Genomic DNA, 26,334 nt, shown 5'->3' on the forward strand with positions numbered 1-26,334 from the left:
GTAGCTGTCATAGTGTGCCCTTGTGTTTAGTGATATCTTTTTGATGATTTTTTCTTTTAATTAGCATGTAATGTTTTTCCTTATCCTGTCTGACTAATTTCAGTTTAAAGTCTATCTTTTTTTAAAATAGCTATGTCTGCATACTTCTCAGTTCCATTTTCTTGAAGTATCTCTTTCCATCCTGTTTCTCTAAACAGATGTCACCCTGTGTGTGTTTCTTGGAGGGAGCAGAATAATGAAGCTTGTTTTCTAATCTAATTTCTTCATCTTTGTCTTTTTATTGCGAACATGAGACCTTTAATATTGAGTTATTAATGTACAACACTTATTTATTCCTGTTGTTTTTATGGTTTGGTATGGCCTTTCCCCTGCCTCTTTTGATTTACTGCTTTGGGATTATTTATTCTTTGTGTCATCTTGGGTGTAGTTAACTTTCTCTTCAGACTGAAGTCTTCCTTCTAGTGACTTCTATAGTGCTTGACTAGTGGACAGGACTCGCTTAAATTTGTTTTTATTGTGAGCTGTTTTTCTTTCTCTCTTGGTTGTGATGGTTTCGCTGGGTACAGTATTTTAGGCTTGCACCTGTGATCTCTCTGAGCCTGTAGAACATCTGTTCGGGCCTTTGGGCTTTCAGTCTCCATTGAAAAGGGAAGTGTTATTCTAAATGGCTTGCCTTTGTGTGTAACATGGTCTTTTCCCCTTGAAACTTTTAATAGTTTCTTTGTTCTATACATTTAGTCTTTTGATTATTTTGTATTATGAAGACTTTCCTTTCTGGCCCTATTTATTTGGTGTTTTGAATGCCTCTTAAACCTTGATAGGCATCCTTTTATATTGGGGAAATTTTTCTTCTGTGATTTTTGTAAAAATGTTTTCTCTGTCTTTGATACGGATTTCTTCTGTCTGTCTTAGTTTTGGATTTTTCATGGTATCCCAGATTTCCTGGATATTTTGTGGTTGGATTTTTTGTTTTTTTAAGATTTAACATTTTTCACTGGGCTATCTATTTCTTCTACCTTGTCTTCAGACTTGAAATTCTCCTTTCTATGTCTTTTAATCTTTAGTGAGGCTTATCTCTAAGGTTTTTATTTGACCACTTGAATTTTTAACTTTTGGTTTTATTTCATTTTGGATTTTCTTTATTAAATTCTATTTTCATATCTTAAATGGTTTTCATCATTCCATTAAACTGTTTTATATTTTCAGGTTTCATTAATGCATGTATTCATATCCTCTTAGCATTGTCATCATTGCTGTGTTGAAGCTCTTGTCTTGTGTCAGCTAAACTGCTTTTCTTGGAGCCTGTTACGGCGTAATAGGATTGCTGACTCCTGGAGGAGTCAGATCGTCTAGACTGTGTTTGCGCTTTTGTGCTTTGATCCAGGGAGCTGGAGTTATGGGATCTGAAGTGTTTCTTGATGTAGATATCTGATATTTGTCTTTCTTGTGCAGGTGTTCTGTTCTTTGGTTGCTGTTACCTACCCTGGCCCTAGTGAAGTATGGTGACTTTGAGGTCCGCAGTGAAGGGCAGAGCTATGTCTCAGCCAGGTGTGGTGGTTGGCAGGTCTCTGTGTCAGCGTCCCTGGTTCTGTGGATCAGCAGGAGTCAGAAAAGAATGGAGATGGGTTAGAACCAAAGGGTAAAATGGGCATCAAGAAAACACCAGGGGGACCCTGGGTTCACGAGTCCCACGGGAGTGGATGTGGCCTGTGAGGAGGGCCTTCTGTTAGCAGACTGCTGAAGACTAAGAATAACTGGAGAGATTACAGTGTTGTATAAGGAGAGTAACATGTACCTGTCTGTGTTCCAGCCCAGTGTGGCTGTGCCTCCTGGCTAGAGAATGCTTCTGTGGATTACTGGGCGTCACAAAGGAATGAAAATGGGCTAGAAGGAGGGCTATGCTTACCAATTTTAACTACTGTATCTTTTTATGTGGTAAAACTCAATGGCTGTCATGTGTTCACCTCTTAGTTTTGCTATTTTTTTCATTGGTGATGCTGGCACCTGGTTTTCATCTTTCTCTACATCATAATTCCTGCCACCAGTCTGCATAATGTCAGCATTCTCCCAGAATATTTAGTCACCAGTCACTTACGTCCTTACATATCGCAGATGTAGTGAGCTTCCTGCACAGTTCTGCTGTGGGGACACACATGGAGGTTATCAGTGAAGTTCGTCCTGTCTTTGTAATCTCCGTGTACATGCCACTCTCCTCCTGGGTTCTGAGCATGCGCGTGCTTCCTGCTTCCTCTCTACTGGGTTAATTTTATGTGTTCTCTTATTTCAGTAGCAAGCTCTGCTCTCCTGATGCTTTAGAGGGTCGCTAGTCTCACCTGCTCCCACTTCTCCAGAAGTGGAATGAATTCCCAGGAATATTGTAACTTCCCCGAAGATAGTCTTCTCATTTAACAAAGTTCCGTTTTCATTCATTCCTTCTCTTGCACAGTGAATGGCTCTTTGAACTAAATACCCAGCTTTTCTTAAGCTTAGTTGATCCCTTGAAAGGGAAAATTATGTTCATATTGAAGCACATGCACAGACTAGCTCTCATCTCTGAGTAGTCAGGTTTTTAGCTTAGTTTTTTAGATAGCTTGTACTCTCATCTGATAATTCTTCTATGAAGATGTATTAACAAATTTAGGGGGAGGCATAGTATGAATTATTCTATCTAGAAATTTCCAAGTATAGTAAATAAAAATGTTTAAATTATTTCTGAGCATTTCTATGAGGCAGAAATAGCTGGAAGTAAACATGGAGTCAAGGTGTCCAGATTGTGATACTCATTGTGGCGTTCCCAGTCCCCAACTGGTCAACCAGGAAAATCTAGGCTTTCACTTAGCAGACATCACATGAAAAGCTGAGTTTTGTTTCTTTGGGATGGAACAAAGGAGGTTTAAATAATATTTAATAAACTTGCTACTTCAGGAAAGAAATAATAACTAACTGTAGGAGTCACATTTCTTTTCCTTGTCAAGTAAGGGTGACTATTATTTGACCATTGTTTGTTAAAATATATCCACAGTTGAGTATATAGCCTCTCCATAGTTTGTTTGAAAATACACCTCCATAACCTTCTGATTTTCCTGATACTTATTACTGCCATGGCTATGCATGTACAAAGGAATTACTGATATTTATAGTTGGTAACTGGTGGTGGATTTTTATGTAACAGTTCCATTTAGGAGACAACAATTTTGTCTTAAAAAATCAACAGAAATTAATTAGATTCATATCATTATAAGGTAGGGTATCAGTGACATTTAAAAAAACAGGAGCAAAATCTTTGAAATAATATTAACATTTTTGTGCTTTTGGAGCATTGTCATAAGTCATAGCACAGCATGAATATGAGACAATAGTTCTTGATTATTTAGAACCTATGTATTCTGGTAATGGATTGGTGTTATGACTGTAGGTACTGTGTACACGCTGAGGTGCTTACCTAGGGCTGAGAGTTAGTGCTGTAGGTACTGTGTACACTCTGAGGTGCTTACCTGGGCTGAGCAAGGGAAGCTTATTCACTGAAATAGCCACTTTGAAGAATATCTACATGATTGGTTTGAAGGAAAAAAACACATGAAAAGGATACAGATCAAGGTAGATGGAGAAAGAAAAGATAAAAGATTTAATAAATGAAATTAATAATACTTGGTAAATATTGGGAACTGGAATTTTAGGGAAATATTCGAGAACAACTCTTAGTCTTGTATTTTGGGTAACTTGGTACATAAGGTGCCGTCACCACGACTGACACTGGGGTTAAATTTGTCATACTGGGCCACAAGGAAAGTCTTAGAAATTCTGAAAGCTCTGAGGAGGACCTTTAGGACCAACTAGAGTAAATACTATTCAAGCTAGTCCAGCTAGTATCAAAATCTGTACAGAGAATGCTGAAAAAACAAAGAATAGACCTATCATAGGACCCAGCTTTACAACTCCTGGCCATTTATGCTGAAGACTCTGAGCCAGCATATCATAGAGGTACCTGCATATCTCCATTTTTCACACCATTCGTAGTGGCTAAGTTATAGATCCAGCATAGGTGTCCAACTGTAGAGCAAATGATACAGAAACTGTGATTTATACATATCGTGGATTGTTTTTCAGCCATAACGAAGAATGAAGTTAGGTCATTAGCATTACTGTCATGATCAATGATAATTGTAGCCTGCCAGGTTTGCAGCTGGATAAGACTTGATGACTTCCTGCCCAAAAGCTTGGATAGTACTTTCCAGTTCTTTCAAATCTAACTGCCTTAAAAAAATCTTAGTTTTTGTCATTATCATTCTTCCTGCTGACAACTTGCTTTATTTTCTCTAGCACATTTATATTTTTAATGGCACTCTCTTAATTCCTTGGCATTTTTTTTCTACATCAGGTTTTTATATATGTTATATTTTTATCTATCTTCTTTATGGAGTAATGTTTAATATTCTTTAATAAATACATTCATCCTGTTCTACTACCTCTTCAAGCTACTTTGAGATTGTACCTTCCTTTCTTTTACTTAGGCTAGTTTTCAAAAGTATATTTTTGTTTGTTGTTTTTGTTTCTTGGGACAAGATGTCACTTTTAGCTGGCCCTCACCTTGGTATCCCCTTTCTATGTCAATTTCTGGATTATAGGCCTACTCATCTCCTACCCATCTGATTACCATGTCTGACTGACTACATATTTGTATGTATTCTTCCTTCACATCATCGTCTCTTAGGCCCTCACCCTCATAGCTTCTTCCCTGTCTCCCCCACCTTACTGAAGTGATCTTTTCCATCCCTATAGCTAGTCAACCTTTACTCATGTTGGTTGTGTGTGTGTGTGTGTGTGTGTGTGTGTGTGTGTGTGTGTGTGTGTGTGTCTGTGTATGTGTGTGTGTCTGGGTGTCTGTGTGTGTCGACCATGTCTTCCTGCAGCTTTTTTGGTGTGTAATATATTATTCTCTTGTTTCTTATTCTACCCGTTGACTATTTCTCAGCCTTGTTGAGTTTTTCCTCTGACTCTCAAGTCCTTGCCTTTTGGACTGACTACAAGTTTTCTTATATCTTACCGTGCTGTGACTTTGACCAAAAGTCTTATTACCATGTGTTCAACACATATGTAATGTAAGAATGAGTGAATATTAAATTAGTATAAACCAGTGACTTCTTAAACTATCTTTCTCTTGAAAAGTAGAGTTCTCTCACTGGTTAACATATGCACAAAAATATTCTTCCCAGACTACATAATATTAACTCCAAAGCTCCATTTATTAACTTCCCAAGAAGTTTCTTTTAAAGGTTCATCTTCCATTTTTGTTGATAGTTCATCATTCCTGAGTGTGAACTTTAAACATATATATATGTAAGGGGTTTCTTGGGGTGTCAATATGTACTTTTCTATTGGTTAATATGATGTGGATGTCACTGTGAAGTGACTGCTGAGCACAGCAACAGTAAGGCACACAGGGAATTTGCATTACACCCATTCTTTCTTTTTTTTCTCTAATGACTTATTGATTTTTATTTTATGTGCATTAGTGATTTGTCTGAATGTCTATGTGAGGGTGTTGAATCTCTTGGAACTGCCATGTGGGTGCTAAGAATTGAACCTGGGCCCTTTGGAAGAGCAGTTAGTGCTCTTAGTCACCAAGCCATCTCTCCAGCCCTGCATTAAACCCATTCTAAGGAAAGCTGATTGAGTTTTCAGGCTTGATTAGAGAAATTTTTGAATATGGTAGCAAGACATTGGGTTATATTTTATCACATTGTCTCATGATAAATAACAGTCCACACTCTGTTCTTTAGAGACATACCTTTAAAATGTTATTTTATGGAATCTTCAAAGATCTGTAAAAGTAATATCCAACTATCATCTTAGTGAAAAATTTTTACTTTTTATAATCAACAAAGCATTGTTAACTCAGGATCCGTTCAAAATAGAACTAGCTCATCCAATATGAATTTCACAGAAAAAAAGATAATCATTATGTCAAGATTTTAATATGCTGCATGCTCTCACTCACAGATAAACAATTCTTCCCAATTTAGTTTTTTTTCTGTTATTTTTTCAAATAACAATTATTTATGAGAAGTTCTGATTCCTAATAAATTCTCCAAATGTCCTCAAGGAAATTTATCAGTGTGTTCATACTTACTAACATGAATTTTCTTCATTGTTCAGAATTGTGATTTTCCCTAATGTTTTGAGAAAATTGAGATTTTTGATCTTTTGTTCTTGTGATTTCAAATAATGACTATTTTAAAATAGCTCTGCAGGCATAATGATACTACTCATTTGATGACAAAGCTTTTGATTAGTAGTAATCGTGTTCTTCACGAACAGTGTCTCACTTCCTCTCAGCAGTATCTATATTTGCCATCATTATATTGTTACCAGCTTGGATGAGTCTGTATATATTGGTACTTTTGAGTAAGTTCAGTTGCTTTTAAATAATATATATATATATATATAATTCAGCAGAACTACTCTATACAGAAATGCTATCATATCAGGGCTAATTAAATCTGTCTTCTTCTAAATTAAAAAAGGAGTCTTGTGCATGGATGATGCTTGTTTATCATCATGTTCAGGATGACTATTTCTCTAGTCTCCCTTTCCCTCTCTTTCCTGGTACTGGGGTGGAAACCCAGCATGTCCCTGCATTTCTGGTACCTGATCTACCATTGACCTACCCTTCTTATTGTGTCATGCAATACACTTAATGATAACAATATAATCTGTAGAAAAGGTGAAATGCATTTTACAAATCATGAAGAATGTAAAAAGTGCATCTTTGAATTTGAGTCATATAATATTAGTTGTTATGGTAATACAAATATGTGTATAGGTTATATTAATTACACCCTCATTCTTATTTTAAGGTTTCTGGTAACGTCCTATAGTTTTTATTTGGCAATGAAATTAACATCCCGAAAATTTTCTAGATAGTAAAGACATTTGAACAAAAGGTGACCCTTCTGTTATTATCATCTTACTGTCTACACATACGCTCCTAGGTGAGGATTGCCTACCTGGAGATTGGACTCCTTCTTCACAGATAAACTCATGTTTTCACGAGGTAGTGTTTCTATATACGTCCCAGATTAGAACTGAACCTCATGACCCTGTTTCCTTCAACTTTCTAAACTTTAGAATTAAAGAGACCCAGTGGCTGAAAAGATGGCTCAGCGGTTAAGAGCACTGGCTACTTTTCCAGAGGTCCTGAGTTCAATTCCCAGCACCCACATGGTGGCTCACAACCACCTGTAGTGTGATCTGATGCCCTCTCTGGCATAAAGTCGTACATGCAGATAGAGCACTCATACATAAAACAAATAAATCTTTTTTTTTAAAAAAAGAATTAAAAGGAGGTACCACTACATACAGCTCACATCTTACTTTTTAAGTTAATTTCAGAGCCAGGCATGACATTGCACTCATGTAATTCTAGCATTCAAGAAGCGGGGGTAGGAAAATGGAGAGTTTGTGGCCAGTCGATTCTGGGCAGGGAGATCCTGCTGCATAAGTAAATAAATTAAGCTGGGGTGATGGCACACACCTGTTATCCCGGCACTCTGATGGTGAAGAGGATCAGCAGATCCAGAACATTCTTAATTACATAGCAAGTTTAAGACCAATCTGGCCTGTGAGACCTTATCTCAAAAAGAGAAAATTTAAAAATACAGAGATGAATAAATGAATTCAACTTTGTAAGGGAATGACTAATAACTAAGTAACTTTATGTTCCACAGGTTTGTTTTTAAGAAAATCGAAGTGTACTCATGACTATTATATAATATAATATGAAATTTCTTCATCTTTTTTTCATGTACAACAGGTTCTCAGTCAAAAGTTAAGCTGACTTTCATTAATTTCTGAATATTGCTTTTAAACATTGTGTTGTGCTGGTTGTTTTGAATTTTTTTAGATGTATTTATTTAATGTGCATTGGTGTTTTGCCTGTACATACTCTGTGTGAGGGTGTCAAATCCCCTGGAACTGCAGTTATGGACAGCTGTCAGCTGCCGTGTGGATGCTGGGAATTGAACTCAAATCCTCTGGAAGAGCAGCCAGTGTTCTTAGGTGCTGTGCCTAATCTCCAGCCCTGTTTTGAATTTCTTATTTTGTGCATATTTGTACTATTCTAGAGGTCCTGTAGTGATGCTCTGTATGAGACTTTGCTTTGGAGTTGTATCCTTGGAGTGAGTGTGCATGTAGATGGAAGTAAGCTGTAGAAAGGAATGCTGCAGGTTGTTTCTTCCCTGGAACCTTTCCTCAATCTCTTGTATTTTCATTGAAAACAATGGCCCAAGGTAACATCAGTGATTGATTAAGTAGAAAATTGTATCAGATACTTAGAAATTTTTAAAATATTTTAAGAATAGCCCTTCAGACAGAGAAAATGTTTCGAGACTCAATTAGCTTCACTAAATGTCCTGAATTTTTTTCCCTTAAAAATTCCTGAAGGGATACTAAAACTTAATGGTCTTTCATTTTTAGATTATCCGAGGAAAGACTAACATTTCAATCAAAGCACATCTAAATTATTTACTTCCTTTTTTGACTTTTTGAAATTAAAACATAATTGCATCATTTTCCCATTCCTTTCCCTCTCTTGAACTGCTCTCAGGCGTTCCCTTGTTCTGTCTATTATACACACCTACACACACACACGCACACGCACACACGCACACAGCCTGCGCAGCCTGTCTACTGTTTCCCTGTGTGTAAAGTCTTACTTTCTCATCCTGTCCTATCTCTCATGCTTCTCTCAGTCTGCATGTGCTATGTGATTGTCATGGCGGCTCCTCTTACGGTTCTGAAACTCAGTGTCAGGTAACTGAGGGGTGATTAGGCAGTTTCCTCTTAAAATGCATTCAGTTTGCACTACAGTCCTCTACATAGTGGTGAAGCACCATACTTGTATCAATCCAGATAATTACAAAACAAAAATGTGAACTATTTTAAACATTGATTAAAATTGTAAACTGTTCCAAAATATAATTGGGATGGATTGTTAAATCACTTTTTAAAGTACAGTTTAATTGTTTTCCTAAAGTTTTAAATTTACAAGTGAAGTTTTCTTGTTTGTGTTATGTACTTTTTAATAAAACAGTGGCTACCCTTTCTAAAACAATGTTTTTATGTCTAGAATAAAACGAATTAAATAAATTAGGATTACTAAGGAAAATACTTCAATTGGAATACAAACCACAGCTCAAGAACTCCAATTAAACACTGAACACGTTAAACCTTATAAATAGCTATTTAGTGTTTCCTACTCAGTTGTTGATACTGAGGCTGTGTATGTATTCTTCCACAAATGAATGCCTCTTCCAGTGTTGCTAGAAATGCTAGGTTTCCTTATCTGGAGCATTGGGGTGATTCCTCTGGGGTTGTGTCATTCACTGAGTGCTGCTGTGACTTTAACCCCTAAGCCTTCACTGATCACTTCTATTCTTAGCTGGTCGTGAGCACAGAAAGTATAGCTTGACCTTGTGTGTTGCAAAATTTAAAATATAATAGCTGTCCATTACTGTGACAGGATTTATGAGGAAATTCTACCATCTACTGTGGTCTTTTTAATCTTTCACCTATTAACCTACTTTCACCCAGTCTATACTGAGTATGTTTTATATTATTTGTGGTAAGAAAGATATCTGGAAAAATGTAAAAATTCCCTATAATTAGCAAACCATTTTCACTAAAGAAAGAAAAATCTTTATGAGGTATTTTTGCTAAGGTGGGGATGTTTATTCTATAAATAAACAGAATACCTTTGAGGCATGAGACATGTCAGGACATTTGAATTAATATTCTGTCCCTCACCTAGAATTATGAAATAGAATTTCAGAAGAATAGAACTATGAATTTTATGCTGAAATTCCATTTAATTCATTTTTATGGTAATCAAATATGTATGAATTTATATTTAATCTTGGATATCATGACGTTTTTGATCGTGACTGCCCTTTAAACTGAGCCATCTCTCCAGCCCCTCCCCTTCTCTGGGTGTGTTTAGAAACAGTACTGAATTTGACTTAGGAAGTCAGTCACATAAAAAGTTCTTTAAATGAATGTACTTCTGTTTGAGTCTGCAACTTTAAAATATTATTCAAAGATATAAAACAATATAGGATGAATCCAGTACTCTGTTTCTAATAGTATTTGTTTTTCCAAATCTGTATGACATATAATTCATGATAATGAGGATATTGTGTCCTTTTTTTATTACTTTTCTCTAATCGCCCATTTTTTTGATTTTCAAAAATCAGAGCGTATTTGTAGGTAAAATGGTTCAGCCCATGACAATACTGTTTGCTCTCCCTGTAGTCTGTAAATTCTTCCTTTACTGTGACTGCTTTCGGCTCAAATGGTAACTGTTTGAAATGGATTTTGGTCATATATGTTGCTTTTGAGTTCTAGAGCAAAAGTTAGTGTTTTTAAATTTGTCTTCCAAATCATGGAACTGAATTATAGCCATTTATTGATCTCATAAGAGTATTCTTGCTTCAACAAGAATTAATTTTCAGTGGTTGGAGGGGTCTTTATTTTTTATTTTTATTTTTCATTTTGAAGTTCCAGTTTCTCCCGACACCTGTCTGAGTTGTCTGGTCTAACTGCAGTATCTAGGTGGATGCTGGAGTCTAGTTCTCTGCAGAGTGAAGTCTGTCTGGAGGGTGTGTTTAAATATGGGTGCGCACTTCCAAGCTGCCCTGTTCTCCTGTAACCTCATTTTCATTCTTCTGCTTAAGACATTCAAGCTCTCAGTACACTATGATAATGCTATTATCATTTTTATATCTTACTCTGTTTGCTAACAAACAGCCTGCATAACTTCTCTTCTCTGGGAAGTAGTAGGAAACATTGGTGAAAGTCTTTAAACTAGGATACATCACACAGCTCACACGTTCTCTTCATTCTGGAAAGCAGGTTGCTGGGGCTGCAATGATTATAACTGAGCAATCGGTTATAATTCAATTACTGGTAATTGCTAATAAAATCAGATTTGGGTTCTTTAGAACTTTTTAAGGTTAGTCAGAAATTACTCAGGATGTGTTGGGAAAAGTCTTTTTTTGCATACACAGTAATTTTAAGCATTTTTTTTTTTCAAAATCAGTTTGATGCATCATGACCAAATAGCAGAAGGGCACTAAAGACCAACTGAGCTGCTTTCTGACTAACGTTTCAGGGATTGTGAAGCAGCAGATAGACAGCCATATCACAGATCCAGATCAACAGAACAGCGGCCTCTCCTAGAGCGGACCACCACCCGCTCCAGATCCTCTGAACGTCCTGATACAAACCTCATGAGGTCGATGCCTTCATTAATGACTGGAAGATCTGCCCCTCCTTCACCTGCCTTATCGAGGTGAAAGATAAATTGATCAGACTAACTTCCCCGTCTGCTCTACCAACACACCATTTTATTTTCCCAGCAGTAAATGGTCTCTTTGTCATTTCTGACTGATCACCAGTACAAGTCGATACTAACCTGTCAGTGTAAACACACTATTTATATTCAGTGGATATAATAGTGTGTCATTACCATTGTAATTTGTTTCTTAACTGTCCTGATTGCATTTGTTTTGTGATTTCTCATTAGTCAAGAGTCCTGGGTAAATCCTGTCATAACTATCATTTTCTTCCACAGAAGGAGAAATTACTGTGCTCATTAGGCATGACATTTCTAAGAATCCTCACGACAGTAAATAAGTTAGACGTATTTAGTTTCCATGAACATTAGTATTAGATATCCGAATTTTCTTTAGCTGAGTTTGAAGTTACTTGGGATTTTTTTTTTTTTTTTGGTAGATTCATGAAATGTTTTCTAATAAGAAGGATATTTAGTATAAACAAGTAAAAATCTGATTGGGTCAAAGGAGTAAGGTTAGTTTTAAGAATTTATATTATAGTAGAAAAACTATAATATAAATTTTTATTTTTTAAGTTGTAGAATTTTCTACTTGCTTTAGATGAATAGATTGGTAGTCTATATTACTAATTTCACGTGTTTTACTATAGGCTTTGTGTGCATGTATGTGTGTGTGTATACATATTACACCAAAACATAAACATTTTTTGGTGTTTCAGTAACTGTTCAAATGTCCATATTTGTTTTGTTCTCCTTTTAACCAGCAGCAATCCACGTTTAAAAATCACACTAATACAGCCGTTTCATAAGCCAGATAGCATACTGAACTGATTTAGTGCTTACTGAAAATATATTAATGTGCATCTTGTAGGTCTCACCCTCGGACCGGGTCTGTCCAGACAAGTCCATCAAGTACTCCTGTAGCAGGGCGAAGGGGCCGGCAGCTGCCACAGCTCCCACCAAAGGGAACACTGGAGAGAAGTAAGTTCTCAGTTTTCTAATTTTGCCATTAGGAAATACACATGGGAGCTGGGGCGACTCAAGATTTTCTATTGTCATTGTGTTATTATCTTCCTGTATTTAGCTATGTGCATGACTTCATTTGAAAGTAGTTATATTTGTGAATATAATATATATTGCATGTAAAAATTATGTTTGGAGATAAAAAGAAACAATCTTTCTTTGTTTTACATTTCAAATTTGAATAACTATATTTAAAAGTTAGCAGTAGCCTCATGCAAGCAGCTGGATTATGTCTTTGCTACATCTAGCATTATGAAGTTATTGGTGATTATACAAAGTTTATTAGTAACTAGCTAAATCAATTTTCATAACATTGTAAGGACTAGTTTGCTGATGCGCAACAATGGTGGTCCTTCTCAAACCTGGAATGGCAGCAACAGGTCACCCTGAATGCACAGTGAGAGATGGGTGTTACACTGATGCTGCTAGTAAGTGGAGAAGCTGACACACTCAAACACACTTCTCAAGCACTCAGAAATCTCAGTTAAATTCTCTCTGCAATCTTGGATAACACAGAGTAATGTTGCCATCTTTTAAATCACAGTTCCTCTTTTTAGTAACTCTTTTTCAAAGCTGTGTATGTATATATCCGAATCATCATTTAAGTTTTCTTTAACAGACGATCAATTCTGTAACTTTGAAATTTGTGTTGTTTTTAACCCCTATGCTTTGCCCCTGCCCCCATGTTTTCGTTTTATTTTGTTTTCCCTAGACAGTGGAGTCAAGGAGATAGACCCTTATGAAGGTCTGTACATAAGGAACGTTTGTTTGTGCTGAAAGCCTTTGGGGGGGGGGGGCTGTGCATTAAAAATAAACCCAACTGCAACTGATGTCTTTTTGTTTATATAGTTTTATATACAGTTGAATTATTTTGTTTTCTAGTTTCTAAGGAAGCACACAAATTTTATTTTTTGTGAAATAACACCATGGAATTTAATTTGATTCAAGCAAAAGTACAAAGCATTTAACTTCTTTTAAATAACTAGATAATATTTGTTCTTATAAAACATTTAATTTACTTTTTAAACAAAATTCTGGATTTTGAATGAGACTATAAACAGAGATATCAGTTGCAGTCTGTGTTTATGCCTTTGAGGACGTATACAGAGTCTGGCTATATTTATCATTTTATATTTCATTTGTATTTTTGATGTTCCTTTTATTATTAACTTTGACTTTCTACAGAAGAAGTTGTTGAGCTAGATAGTGGTTTTGACTTGTATTTCCTGTTTCCTGCTTTCTGTTGTAGCAAATCTGCTTAGAGTATTCAAGGATAATATGACAGTTTTATGCCTTTATTATCAAACACTGCATTACACCTCGAGAAAAAACACTGAGGTGTAATATGTGGACTGTCATACATTTGCTAGTGTGATTTTTAAAAAAAGCTGCTAGTTTCAGAATTGTGGAATTGCTGGCTGTGTTTTTTACTGCTGAGTCTCCAGCACATAGAAGGATGCCTAGACTGGAACGAATATTTATGGAGTTGACAAAGGAAACACTGTCTTCAAAAATGAAGTGATACCTCACATAGTATATAGATTGGTACTAAAAACTTGTCATGGTGTGATTATAGAAAACTCATAGTCCTGTGACATATTTACAACAAATCCATACATGGATTGTGTTGAGCAGCAAATCTTTTATTGTCTTACGTAACGTTTTGATCTATGTGTGCTCTTGTTAGTTGTGACTGAATCAGCTTTTGTGGGTTCTTCCTCTTCTCGCCTATTTTAATGCTAAAGAGCACACCGGAGGTGTGGCTGACACTCTCGTTTTGTGTCTGATAGAAAGACTTCTGGGGCATTGCTGTAGTGCTTTAGTATTTCCATCAGATTAAAATGCTATGCTTGTAAATGGTTTTCATAAGGAGGGGTCAATAGTGTGCAACTTTCGTTCCCCCAAAAACTTAAAGCTTCCATTTTCCCATCTTTTATAGCAAGTGTCTGTTGAGGTGTGATAGTTTCATATTGTGCAATGCTAGATATGGAAGAGAACAAGCCTCATTGCAGAAGAGAAATTCAGAGGACTTTTATGAATGTGTTACCTACAGTTTTTTTTCCAGGTAGAATACATTAAAAGCACTAATATTAGCAATTTCCATAATGTCTTTAATTTTGATTTTCTGCTTTTTATTTCATAAAGGAAAGAGGAACCAAAACCTTCCCTCTCTTCTCAGTGCGGAGGAAGTTTTGTTTAATTTGTATTGCTTAATGGTACTGGCTGACGTTGAGCAGCATTCTCAGACATGTTCATATTGAGGCTTCAGAGATCCATGAACCTGGAACTCTTTCAGTGTTAGAGGACATACTGTATACCTCTTCTGTAGATCTTCGACCTCTAACCAAAGTTAAAGGTGCAGTCATCCAAAATAATCATCCAGACTGATAGTCCAAATTTCTGAGCTTCTTGTAGATGGTTGCTAGATCTTGTCATTAATGGCATTCCTAATACAAACATAATGAAGTATTTAATCTGCCTTTAGCAACTAGAAAATAAGCTATAATTTAACTATTGTTGTTAATGGTGCCACACACCTTTAATCACAGCACTCAGGAGGCAGAGACAGGCAGATTTCTATGAGTTCAAGGCCAGCCTGGTCTATAGCGTGAGTTCCAGGACAGCCATGGTCTACAGAGGAACCCTGTCTCAATAAAACAAATATAAAAAAAAAGAGTTTATAGTGTCATGGTTTTCTTCATAGAAGAAAATTTATGTAATATTTTCCTAATAATATACCTACTATAGAGGCAAAAAATTGTGCCTCTGTTTTTGAGCTATGCCAAATATTCTAAGGTGTTACGATTTCTGGTTCCCAAGTCAGTACCATTGCCAACTGTGATGATGCATTAACAGTAAACAGATTTGCTTTCAGAGGCATGTCAGGAATGCAATATATAACTCTTACTTTTCTTTTTATTTCAATAAAAATGATTCATTTGTTTGTTATCTTTTAAAACTAACAACCAGACCCCTGGTCTTGTCTTTTTCTTTTACTTTGGCAAACACAGAAGTTCACGAAGAAATTGGGCATGTGGAAGAAGAGGGGGGAGACAAGGAGGGAGGCGAGGTCAAGGCAGGTCTGTCTGACTGTGTGTCTCCTAACTAAGTTAATGTCCAACCTTACAACGTCCTCAGAGTTACAGTGAGACTATCTAGTCAACTCCACAGTCTTTAATTTGGCCAATTGTTTGAATATCTCTTTAGTAATCAAAACAAAGTAGCATTATAGACAATGTCTTTGGCCTAAATATATACATTGTTTACCTAAGCCTGTTCTTTACATTCTGGTTGTTTCTTTTCATTTTAATAAATAATCTTTGTCAGCTAGGTACTCTAAAACTCGATTTCCCTTGTGCTTCCGTGAACAAGGGAACTCTGTTTTCTTGCCTAAGGGTTTCAGAGGTAGGAAAGACACTTCTTAAGGATATCTAGAATGAAAACACTGAATTTATTTAACATTTAATAGACTACGATCCCTTTTCCACTATTTCATTTCCTAAATAAGACCATCTCCTCCGGGTTCCCTTCTCTGTCCGAGCTCAGTATCATGTGTCCTGTTTATCAGCCACTCCTCTCCGTGGCCGCTGCCTTTAGAGGCTATGCAGGCTTTGGCTTGTTCGGTTTTGTAGTGACAACATAATTGGATATCAGGGTCTGTCGGAGTAAAATATTATATACTCAGCACCACACTTGTCTAATTGTATTCAATTGTCACTATGTTTATTTGAACCTCAGAATTGGATCCTAATTTTCTCTAAGTTGATGTCTTGAATTTTAACTTTCTATGAAATCTGCAGAATAACTTAAGCCAATGTCTGGTAATTCTTTAATTGATCTTTTATGATGTGAATTCATGTATGAGTTTTAAAGTTCGGGTTTGCCCCTCCCTCTTTATATCACTGTAAGAAAACAATGCCCTGGTGTATACTCTACCCAAGGTATATTTTCATGGATGCATTCTCTGAACAGAATTTATAGTTTTTAAAACAAAAAGACCTTATGCTAGTAATGTTGTAATTTATCAAGTGAAGAAATTATCAATATGTATCTACTAAAGGAAAGAAAGGCGATCTTAGTTGCTTGGTTATAGAATTTTATACTTACATCCCATTTTGAATATCAGATATTCTCAACACTAGAATTTCAAATGCCTTTCATTTTCCTCACTGATATAGAGTTAAAATTTAGTGAATTGTGGTCCTGTAGAATAATTTCCATTTTCATTTAGTTGAAGAGCTAATCTTTCTGTTTTCCTGTCCTTTTATATCTCATTTATTCACTCAAGTTCTGAGTTTTCACACTTTATGAATTGGCTTTATAGTAATTTTACAGATAGCACTCACTTGACAATTTATGCAATATCAGAATCACTTTTGTTTCTTACTTAACATAAACAAAAGTTACGTTTTTAAAGCCAGTTTCTCACCTGTGACTCATTCTCAAGGAATTAGTAAATTGCATTAGGTTGCATCATAGCCAAACAAAATGCTATAATACAGAATGCTGTTTTCTTATGGTAGCTTTGACTTCTTATGGATGTACTATATGTACTGCATATACTTTATTCTGATGTGTGCGGTGTGGGTGTCATATTAAATGCATGTGTGCTGATTTTTGCAGTGCATTGTTTCATTCTTTTTGGAATGCTTACTTGTTATTTGGATTGTTAACGACTTTAATTATTAATTATTGTTGTCTGGTTTCAATATTAAAGACAACGGGGAAGAAACGTCAAGCTTACCTAATAATGGGAAAAAAGGCAAGTCTGAAATGGCTTTTCTACATATTAGACTCAATGTACTGACATTTACAAAGTGTGTGAATATATTTCTTTACATTATGGAGGTATAAGCCTTAGTCCTAACTTCATTGATTTAGTATTAAGAATACTTGCTTGTATTTATTTCTAAATAGTTATTTAACCTCTAATATGTTTACCCTAGGCTGATGATGCAGATCAGTGGCATAGCATTTGCCTAGCATGCACACAACCACACACACACACACACACACACACACACACACACACACACACGCATTCTCACACACTCACAAGCAAGATAGTATAACTTATTGGTACTAATACAGTTCTATCTTATTAAAATGTCTAGATTACATTTGAGAAGATTTATTTTCTTGATCATATTATGTTGCAAAATTCTGAAGAAAATAAGTGATGGTATGTTATTCATTTAAAAAATACAATGTAGATTTTTTTCAATCTAGAAATTATTTTAAAATAACACTAAAATAAACTTAAAATAGAATGAAGCATTGTGAGTTCAATGATGGCAAATAATAAGCATAACTAATTAGTTGAAAACATTTGTGTAATTACCATTTTATATACGTGGATTAAAACAGTCTTGACAAAGTGATGGTTGACTTTTAATATTTAAATTCAGTGTTCAAATTACTTATGACTTATCCCCTTACAACTGAATTTAAAAGGTATGACCTGTGTTTTAGAGTAATTAATAACCCAGCATAGCTACACATATTTATTTATAATGTCAGCATTTTAATTGTTATGTAAAAAATTAACAGTCTTTAGATACTGTAACATTTGACCCTTTGCTATTGAACTAAATTAAGATGTGGATATGTGTATTTTAATAACTTAATTGAGATGTCTTTTCATCTAAAACAGTGGTTCTTAATCTGTGGGTTGTGATCCCCTTTGGGGATGAAATGGCCTTTTCACAGGGGTCACCTAAGACTTTTAGAAAATACAAATATTTACATTTTGATTCATAACAGTAGCAAAATTGCAGTTATGAAGTATCAGTGGAAATGATTTCATGGTTGGGGTCACCACAACATGAGGAACTGTATTGAAGAGTTGCAGCATTAGGAAGGTTAAGAACCACTGGGTTAAATGTATTCTTCCTTCTCTCCATCTTTCATAATAATGTCTATAGTGTTTCACATAGTTATAATTTATCACTTATGTTTATAATTTTTAATAATATAGACTGATAATTATTATCTGTTCTGTGATATGATTTAAAATGTAGGAGTAATGTGAAAATAGAAACAAGGTTAAATCACATCTTATAATATGATAAGTCAGTATAAAATGGAAATTTACATGAACTCTCAAATGTGTAGTTTTGCAACATTTATTGACCTCTGTGATGTTTCTTAGAATGTGTGAAAGAAAAATTTTAGATGTATTTAAGAATAAACCGGTGATCTGAAAAGGCACATATTCCCATTTCATTCAGTTATTTGGCTGCACATGTTGTAAGCGATTTGCTGCCATATTGGGTTGAAGAACTTCCAACTATTTTAATATGGAGTCTGTTTCCTGTGGGTTCACTGGGCTGAAGACTTTCAACTCTGACAGCCTATCCTCTCTTCTGTTACTAGGATCTTTCCTTAAGTTAGACTACTGTCTAATCTTCTCCTCTAGACTGTCTACTTTCCTGTGTGTAAATGTTCCTGTTGATGATTATTGGTCTCGCTCTTTACGCCTTACAACTTTTTGTCTCTACGTCATTGTAAATGTTTTATCACACAGAAAGTTTAATATTTTCACTTATATCAGTCCTGTGTGTGGTATAACTAAGCCTAGCGAGACATTAATGGATAATGTTTTGAAAGAGAACTTTGAATGTTTTGTATGTAATCTCTCATTTTTAATCAATATTTGGACCATTTTTTTTCTACCTATTATTGAGGTTAAGATATCTGGTGTTGTATTTTATTGTGTTGTTTTATAGCTTTGTATATATGCTTAATATATAATAATTCTGAGAGACAGCTTTCTAAGAGAGAAAGGGTTTGAATAGTTTTGATACCTGTGTAGGTCTTGAGCACATTTTTTTCCTCTACTATCTCTTCTGTTACTTCATATTTTGTCATTCTTTAACAACTTATTTTAATAATGCAAAGTATTTAGATTTTCTAAAACTTTCAAATGGAATTATTGTTGAGGGGTCACTCTGTACTGTTACTATTATCACTTAAAAATCTTCGTGGGAATCAAGTTCATGTAAGAAATCAAATTATGAGGAGGAGGGTTCTGAAAGGTGAGGTGTAGAGTATTAGGTACCTAGCAAGGATGAAAATGACAAACTGTTCTCTGTAACCTTACTTGCCACTTAGATTTACTATATTTTCTTTTTGAAATAATTAAGCATATTTAAATTGTTAGTGTTAGCTGTTACCACTATAATTTCTTGGGCCAATCTTGGATACTCTGAAAATATGAGTTTTAAACTGGTAAGAACAGATAATACACTTGATCTTAGCCAGAAGGCCGAGAAGCGAACCAAAAAAAAAAAGAAAAAAAAAACATGAGTTTTAGATTTAAAGTCAAATTTGATTGTGACCATCATCCTGAACCAACTCTACTGTTACACACACACACACACACACACACACACACACACACACACACACGTTCTTTACTGGTTCTATTCTTCATTAACTAATTCAGATAAGCAACAATACCTTAGAAATGAATGGATTGGGTTACAGCTCGTGTTATTTTATGATGTTTGAACACATTCTCTGAACTTATTTATAAATGCTTTTGTGTATTTAAAAATTAATATACAGAGCTTTAGAATACTTTTGCCAACCAATTTTGTCTGAGGAGTTTTTAATCCACTACTACTTTTCAAGTCTCTTAGTGCTTAAAAGATACACTGTAAGTCAGATTCTTGAGTCTTCATCTTATTTTTCCTTCTAAGACTTTGTGAAGTTTAGCAAGTCTCTTCATTTCTCTGGGCTTCAATGTTCTTTCATGTCACATAAAATACCACATAGGGTTTTAATTGAAATGTGGTGGTTTTGGAGATGTGGATGATGGAATCTAATGTCTCAAGCATTTTTGTTTTCAAGTAATTATTGTCTTGTTATTGTTGATGATACTACATCATTTTAAAAACTTAGCACATACAGCTCAATTGGCCATTAGTGATTCATTATGATTGTGCACCTTACCATTTTATAGTTGTTTCCCATAAAATGTACAATGAATGGTATATACAATATTTTGTTTCTTGAATGTGTAATTTTCAATGTATAGCTGTCTGTGGTATTTCAAATTTAGTTAACTTTATAAATAAGACAGAAATGAAAAATACATAGAGGGAGAGAAGGAAGAAATAAGGAAAGACAAAGGAGAGGAAGGAACAAATAAAAGCAGGTTACTCAGGTAATAGGTTGATAGTCTTGAATTCTTTATCATAGCTGTTTGCTGCTGTATGCTTTTTGGAATTTGCTAATATTTAGGCTGATCATAATAGACAAAGATGTTGGTTCTTATCTTTGTTTTGCTGCCTTTGTGTATTCTTACAAGTGATGTCAATGCAAGGGAATATGAATAACAGTGTTTTAATTATAAATAGAATTGATATCTATACAGGAGTAGATTTTATCTGGAGTTATGTGATGTGTCCTCAATACCTTATTCCCTTCCAGTGTACATGAATCACTTATCTGAAGTTATTCCATGAGTCAAGCATACTGTACAGTGTCATGAATTTTCATCTTAATAACATCAGAATCTGCTTTCAGCAGAATGGTTACTCAGTCAGACCTGTATTTATGGAAAAGTAGCTTGGTGACAATGAGCAAGAGGACTTGGAAGATAATGTACTAAAGGCATATATATTTATATTTTATGGGCCCCCAAAAAACAGAGGTTATAGTACAGAGGAGAATATGTTTAAGGTTTCCTCTCTCAATACATCGTTATGTAGCTAAATACGTGTAAACACATACTTTCTCATTTCTAACCTTAACAGTTCTGTATCTTTTTTAGAGAAGCCTTGCCTCTTTTATTTTATTGCCTCTGCCTTTTCTCATATGATTTTATCTGTATTTCCAAATCCTTTGGTAACTAACCTGGTTTGGGGGGAAGTCCCTTTGAATTCATGACTTTCATAGCTACTGTTCAGGTCCACATCATTGTTGTCTTCCTAAGTATAATTTGTAGAGCATCCTTTCTAGGATATGGAAGGTACCTTAATCTTGGGAAGTGATTTGTTGTAGAAGAATGAGTGCCCAGTCTCATCTGTTTTGGGGGGTCTTTTGTTTCCAGTTTTTAAGGCAGAGTCTCACTGTGATTCTATGATTGCGAATCAGAGGCTGAAGGATCACTGAAAATTTGAGAGTAGCCTGGTCTACATAATGCACGATCACATAGTGAGAACCTATCTCAAAAATCAACAAAGCCCTAAGCCTTCTTGCAATTCATTGGAGTACTGGGATGGTCTTCTGCTTGACAGCCCGTGCAGCTGGATGTTAGCAAGGTGGCACTTTAGAACTTGGACTCCAAGCTCTGTCTTCACAGTATGCTAGCTCTTTAGGAGACTAGGAAATAGCGCATTTCTCCTTTGCCAGCGTGCTACTGTAAGACGAGTGAATTCAGGTATGTAAAATTACCTGTTGACCAGGATGATAAGGATTTTGTTCTTACATGGCTGCTTGCTTTCCTAACTGTTATAAGCAGCTGGTGCAAGGTCTCTGTGTGTTGTGTAGAGTCTGTGTTGTGTGTTAGAGCACACTGAAGCATATAAATCATAGTCTAGTTAGTCCAGGAATCTGTGTTCTTTGGATCAATTGTCACACAAGATTATCTGGTATGATGAAGGTGACCTGGAATACTGTTGCCTACATTGTTCACCTCAGAGTTAAATCCCTGTGACTTGTCTGTCTTTCAGTTAGCTAATTTAGTTCATCAATACTAAGTTTTCTCATCTACAGACTAAAACTACTAAAATAAAGTAATGGTTTAGGAATTTCATAGCTTAAAATTCTTAATTTTAATAATATGTCAGTTTTATAATTCTGTAAAATTTAGGTTCACAACTGAGTTTCTAATCAGTGAAATGTTTAATTGGAATCTTCATAAAAATTTAGTAGTTTACTAAATAAACTTTTCTATTCAATGAACCTTAATACTTTTTTGATACAGGGTTGTTCTGTAGCTATCGCTGTCCTGGAACTCACTCTGTAGACCAGGTTAGCCTTGAACTTAAAGAGATTCCTCTTCCTCTGCCTCCCAAGTGCTGGGTTTAAAGGCATGTGTCACCATTTCCCAGCCAATTCCTAATTCTTACTAGGATGTACTGACACATTCATTCAAGATAATAGTTAGATGAATTAACTTACATTCTAAATCTCTTACTTTCACTTAGTAATGATATAATAGTGATTTTTTTTTTTTTTGTCTTCTGTGATTTGTGTTTCCTAACACTGTAAGATGGGGAATGTTCTGTCACATAGAGTGACAAGTAGACAAAGTGCCAGAGCATTATGTGTGCATGGCGAACCCTTGTGAAGCTTAAAATGTACATGTTAGTAGCGGTTCAGTTACCAGATGGAGATAGAGATATGTGAGTAAAGAGAAAGCTGGACGGTGTGGGATGGCTCAGTCGCTAAGGGGTCTGGCTATCAAGCATGAGGATCTGAGTTCAAACCATGAAACCCACGTGGGAGAAAGATTAAACTGATTCTTACATGTTGTCCTCTGACTTCCATACATTTTTTTTTTTGTGTGTGTGTGTGTGTGTGAGAGAGAGAGAGAGAGAGAGAGAGGGAGGGAGGGAGGAGGGAGGGAGGGAGGGAGGGAGGGAGGGAGAGAGAGAGAGAGAGAGAGAGAGAGAGAGAGAGAGAGAGAGAGAGAGAGAGATTGTGTGCATGGGCAGATACACACACACAATAAAAAATACATACATATATAAATACGTAAATAAGTGAGAAATTTTTAAAAAGAAGGCAGATGACTTCTTAGACAAGATTGTTTCTGAGAGCTAACGTGAAGTGGAGATGAGTGGTGGACAATGGAAGTTTCAGTATATGGCCAACAAGTTGCAATCTTCCCATCACCGTTACCGTTTTCCCAAGCTCTGTCTTGGTGCACTCTGCTCATCCACAGAGACCTCCCTGTTGTTCTGAACTACATCAGACGGACTTCTAACCGAAAATGTTTACACTGGAATATTATCACACACAATGTCCTTTTCCCCTCAACTGAATTTCCTTCTTAGAGAGGACTTCATTGACTCTACCATCCAGAATTCCATCATGCTTTAACCGTTCCATTTCCTTCTCACCTACTCCACGCTTGTCTGTTTAGCATTCATCTCTAAGTCACTGTATGTTTACACGTTCATTGCTACAAGCTCTTCTCCATTAAGTTACAAGTTTTGTAAAAACCTTCATGGGACTGTAGTTTTGTCTGCTATGATACCTATGCATGTGCCTACATTATAGTGAATGCTGAATATTTATTTACTGAATGAATGAATATCGCACCGATCTGCAAATTATTCTAGACAATTGGACATGCCAAGAACTCTGTACTCATGATGCCAAGCTATTACTGCTTTTGCCTTGTTTTATCAATACATTGATTGAAGTATTTCATACCATAAGACTTTGTTAGCATTTAACGAAGGTCATGAATATAGTGATGAATTAAATAGGTGTTTTATTACACATTGTAATGAATTCTCTCTCATACATATAAAAATCTTTCAAATTGTATAGAAATATTTAATATTGTCACAATAAAACAATCCCTAATAATTTTTACCTCTTAAACAAATTCACATTTTTATATCAACCAAGTAAAGTAGTATACTCTCTATCAAGCCATTTAAATTCTCAATTTTTCTTTTCATACTTTGAATCCACTCCTTTTATTAAAAATAAATTGAAAAAATTACAAAAAGTATAATTTAATATTTTAGATCTCGAGATCCATAAAAACAATCTGCACGATATCAAATTCCTATATTTAAAATTTTAACAGCTTATATAATATGTTGGAGAATGTGTCTCTGAAATAATCCCGATTCCTGAAGTATTTTAGGTTCTTTGATGGTCTTTGTTTCTGACAAGCGCTGATGACATGTTTTGTTCTGTTTGTTTTATCTACACTAGAAGTCACATGGGAAGACCAGCAGGGAGCGGCGCTAGGTACACTAAGTGAGGACAAGGCTTTGCCGACACAGACACTCCAACCTGAGTCAGGTGTGTCAGGCTTGGACCCCCGTGAAAGCATGAGGCTGTCAACATTGCATTTCATGCTTTTGAAATGCGTGTGTCCTTGTACCCCATTTCTCATTTTGATGTGAACTTGACTGTGTGTGGATCCCATGTAGATTACAAATAGTTTACTATTATTTGTTGATAAAATTAACCTTGTGGTTTTAAAGAAAACCCTTATTTAAAGGGAAAATGACAGTGTAGCACAAGTGAACGTCTGCTTTATGTGTTTGATGGTGTCTTAATGGAGAAGAACGCACTTCTCCAACAAGACTGAGAAAGCTCAGTAATTACTAGGTTTTGTCTTTTTATGCATTCGTATTTTTATTCTACAAATGCTAGGCAATAGGTAGCTCTACTGTAATGATTTATTTACAACTTTTGAAGTCAAAAGTTACTGGCTATGACATGAAAGAAAAAGGATGACTCAGTTTATGAATTCCAAGAGTGTCTCTTCAAATCATTGATTTTACCAGTGAGTTGAAGTATTTTGTTTTCCTTTCTTCTTTCTTACTTTTTGCAGACCCCACCCCCCATATTTTAGGAGGAATAAAGGAAAGAAATGCAAATTGTAAAGATCAGTTCAATAATGAGAAGTACTTTAATTTGGAATTAGAGAAATGAGTGTACAATGAAATTTTATCAAGTTTAAAATATTTGAATGACGTTTTCACGAGGTAGATTATTTTCAATGGCTGTAGGACCGATAACAGTGCATTTTTGTGTTGACTTATTTTTTTCTCAGAGCTTAAGATCCTGTAGTTCAAACATATCAGTATAGGTTAAAATAGTTCATTCACAAATATTTATTACCATCCCGTTGCATGCTAACTTTAAGGCTGATGGGGATCTCTTTGAGGACACAGGAGAGACAAAGGACCCATGTCTGGTGACATACACAAGATAAGAAGTAGATGCAGTAGATGCTGGGATGCTATAGTTAGGACAGGAGCTATGAGGAAGAATAGAGTGCTTGGGAAAGCAGGCTTATTACATAGTAAGTCTAGCATGCCAGGAGAGATGCCAAATTCAAGTGAAAGTACAATAAAATGGAATTCATTTGAAGAATTTAAATGTGTTCGTTGGAGCTGTAAATAGAATTCTTATGCTCGTTATCTCTTAACTGAAGAATCAGCTTACTTGAAAACAGTAATTATTTTAAAATATTTAAGGTGACTGAAATATAAATACAAATGTAAAATTAATTTATATTATGATTTATATACTGAAAACTACCCCTTAAAAGCATCTCTCAAGCTAAAGATTTAGTCCAGTAGCAGAGCTCTTGCTTTGTTGATAAAATTCTGTGCTAGATTTCTACCACTATAAACAAACAAATTGAATAATTAATTCTCCTTGCTGTATTGTGTAATGTGGATTATCCTTGGTCAAAAACAAGTATTTGGCATCATACCCAATACATTGTGGCCATGTAAATCTCTATTGCTGTATCAAAATCACAAGGCCATGCATGTTTGCCAAGAACTTAAGTCTTACAAACACCAAATTTCAAAGATTAATTTAAATATTTTTAGTTTATTCATACTTATATATGTGAGTATATATCTATACATACATGAGTAGATACCATACATAAATATATGTATAATTACCTACATTCCTTAATTGAACAAAACCTACTTACGAAGAGAAAATTACTGATTACTTCATATATTATAATGATTTAAATTTTATGTTTTGACATTTGTGAGTTTTACTATATATTATGGCAATTGATTGTCTAAATCCAAACCCTAAATTTAAGGAATTAGTTATGCAATATCCTAAGGAAAGTGAATAAATGTTGAATACTTATGTAACAAAACTCTTTCATAATTTTAAAAGACAAGATGGATATATGGAGGGTATTTTTAATGTGGGACTTTAGAGTGATAGAATGGGAAGAAAATAAAACCTTACCATTTGGTGCTGATTCTTTTCAACAGCAT

The 26,334-nt window shown here is 35.2% G+C and overlaps 1 protein-coding gene and 1 pseudogene across 48 annotated transcripts in view; one reads left to right on the plus strand and one right to left on the minus strand.

The window, feature by feature from the left end:
• Window positions 1-26,334, plus strand: part of Rims2 (regulating synaptic membrane exocytosis 2) — a 472,086-nt gene that overhangs the window by 299,502 nt on the left and 146,250 nt on the right. For 26 of the 48 annotated variants that reach the window (XM_028879262.2, XM_028879269.2, XM_028879266.2 and 23 more), the window contains 2 exons: window positions 11,168-11,347; window positions 12,222-12,331. In XM_028879262.2, coding sequence (XP_028735095.1) covers window positions 11,168-11,347; window positions 12,222-12,331 — 290 coding nt within the window. Of the gene's footprint in view, window positions 1-11,167; window positions 11,348-12,221; window positions 12,332-13,085; window positions 13,119-24,280; window positions 24,371-26,334 lie in introns of all 48 variants that reach the window. The other 22 variants (XM_037197756.1, XM_037197763.1, XM_037197762.1 and 19 more) reach the window with 2 other exon arrangements.
• Window positions 19,533-19,652, minus strand: LOC114699935 (annotated as a pseudogene).

This window comes from Peromyscus leucopus, chromosome 20 (assembly GCF_004664715.2).
Source record: "Peromyscus leucopus breed LL Stock chromosome 20, UCI_PerLeu_2.1, whole genome shotgun sequence".
NCBI classification, from domain to species: domain Eukaryota; kingdom Metazoa; phylum Chordata; class Mammalia; order Rodentia; family Cricetidae; genus Peromyscus; species Peromyscus leucopus.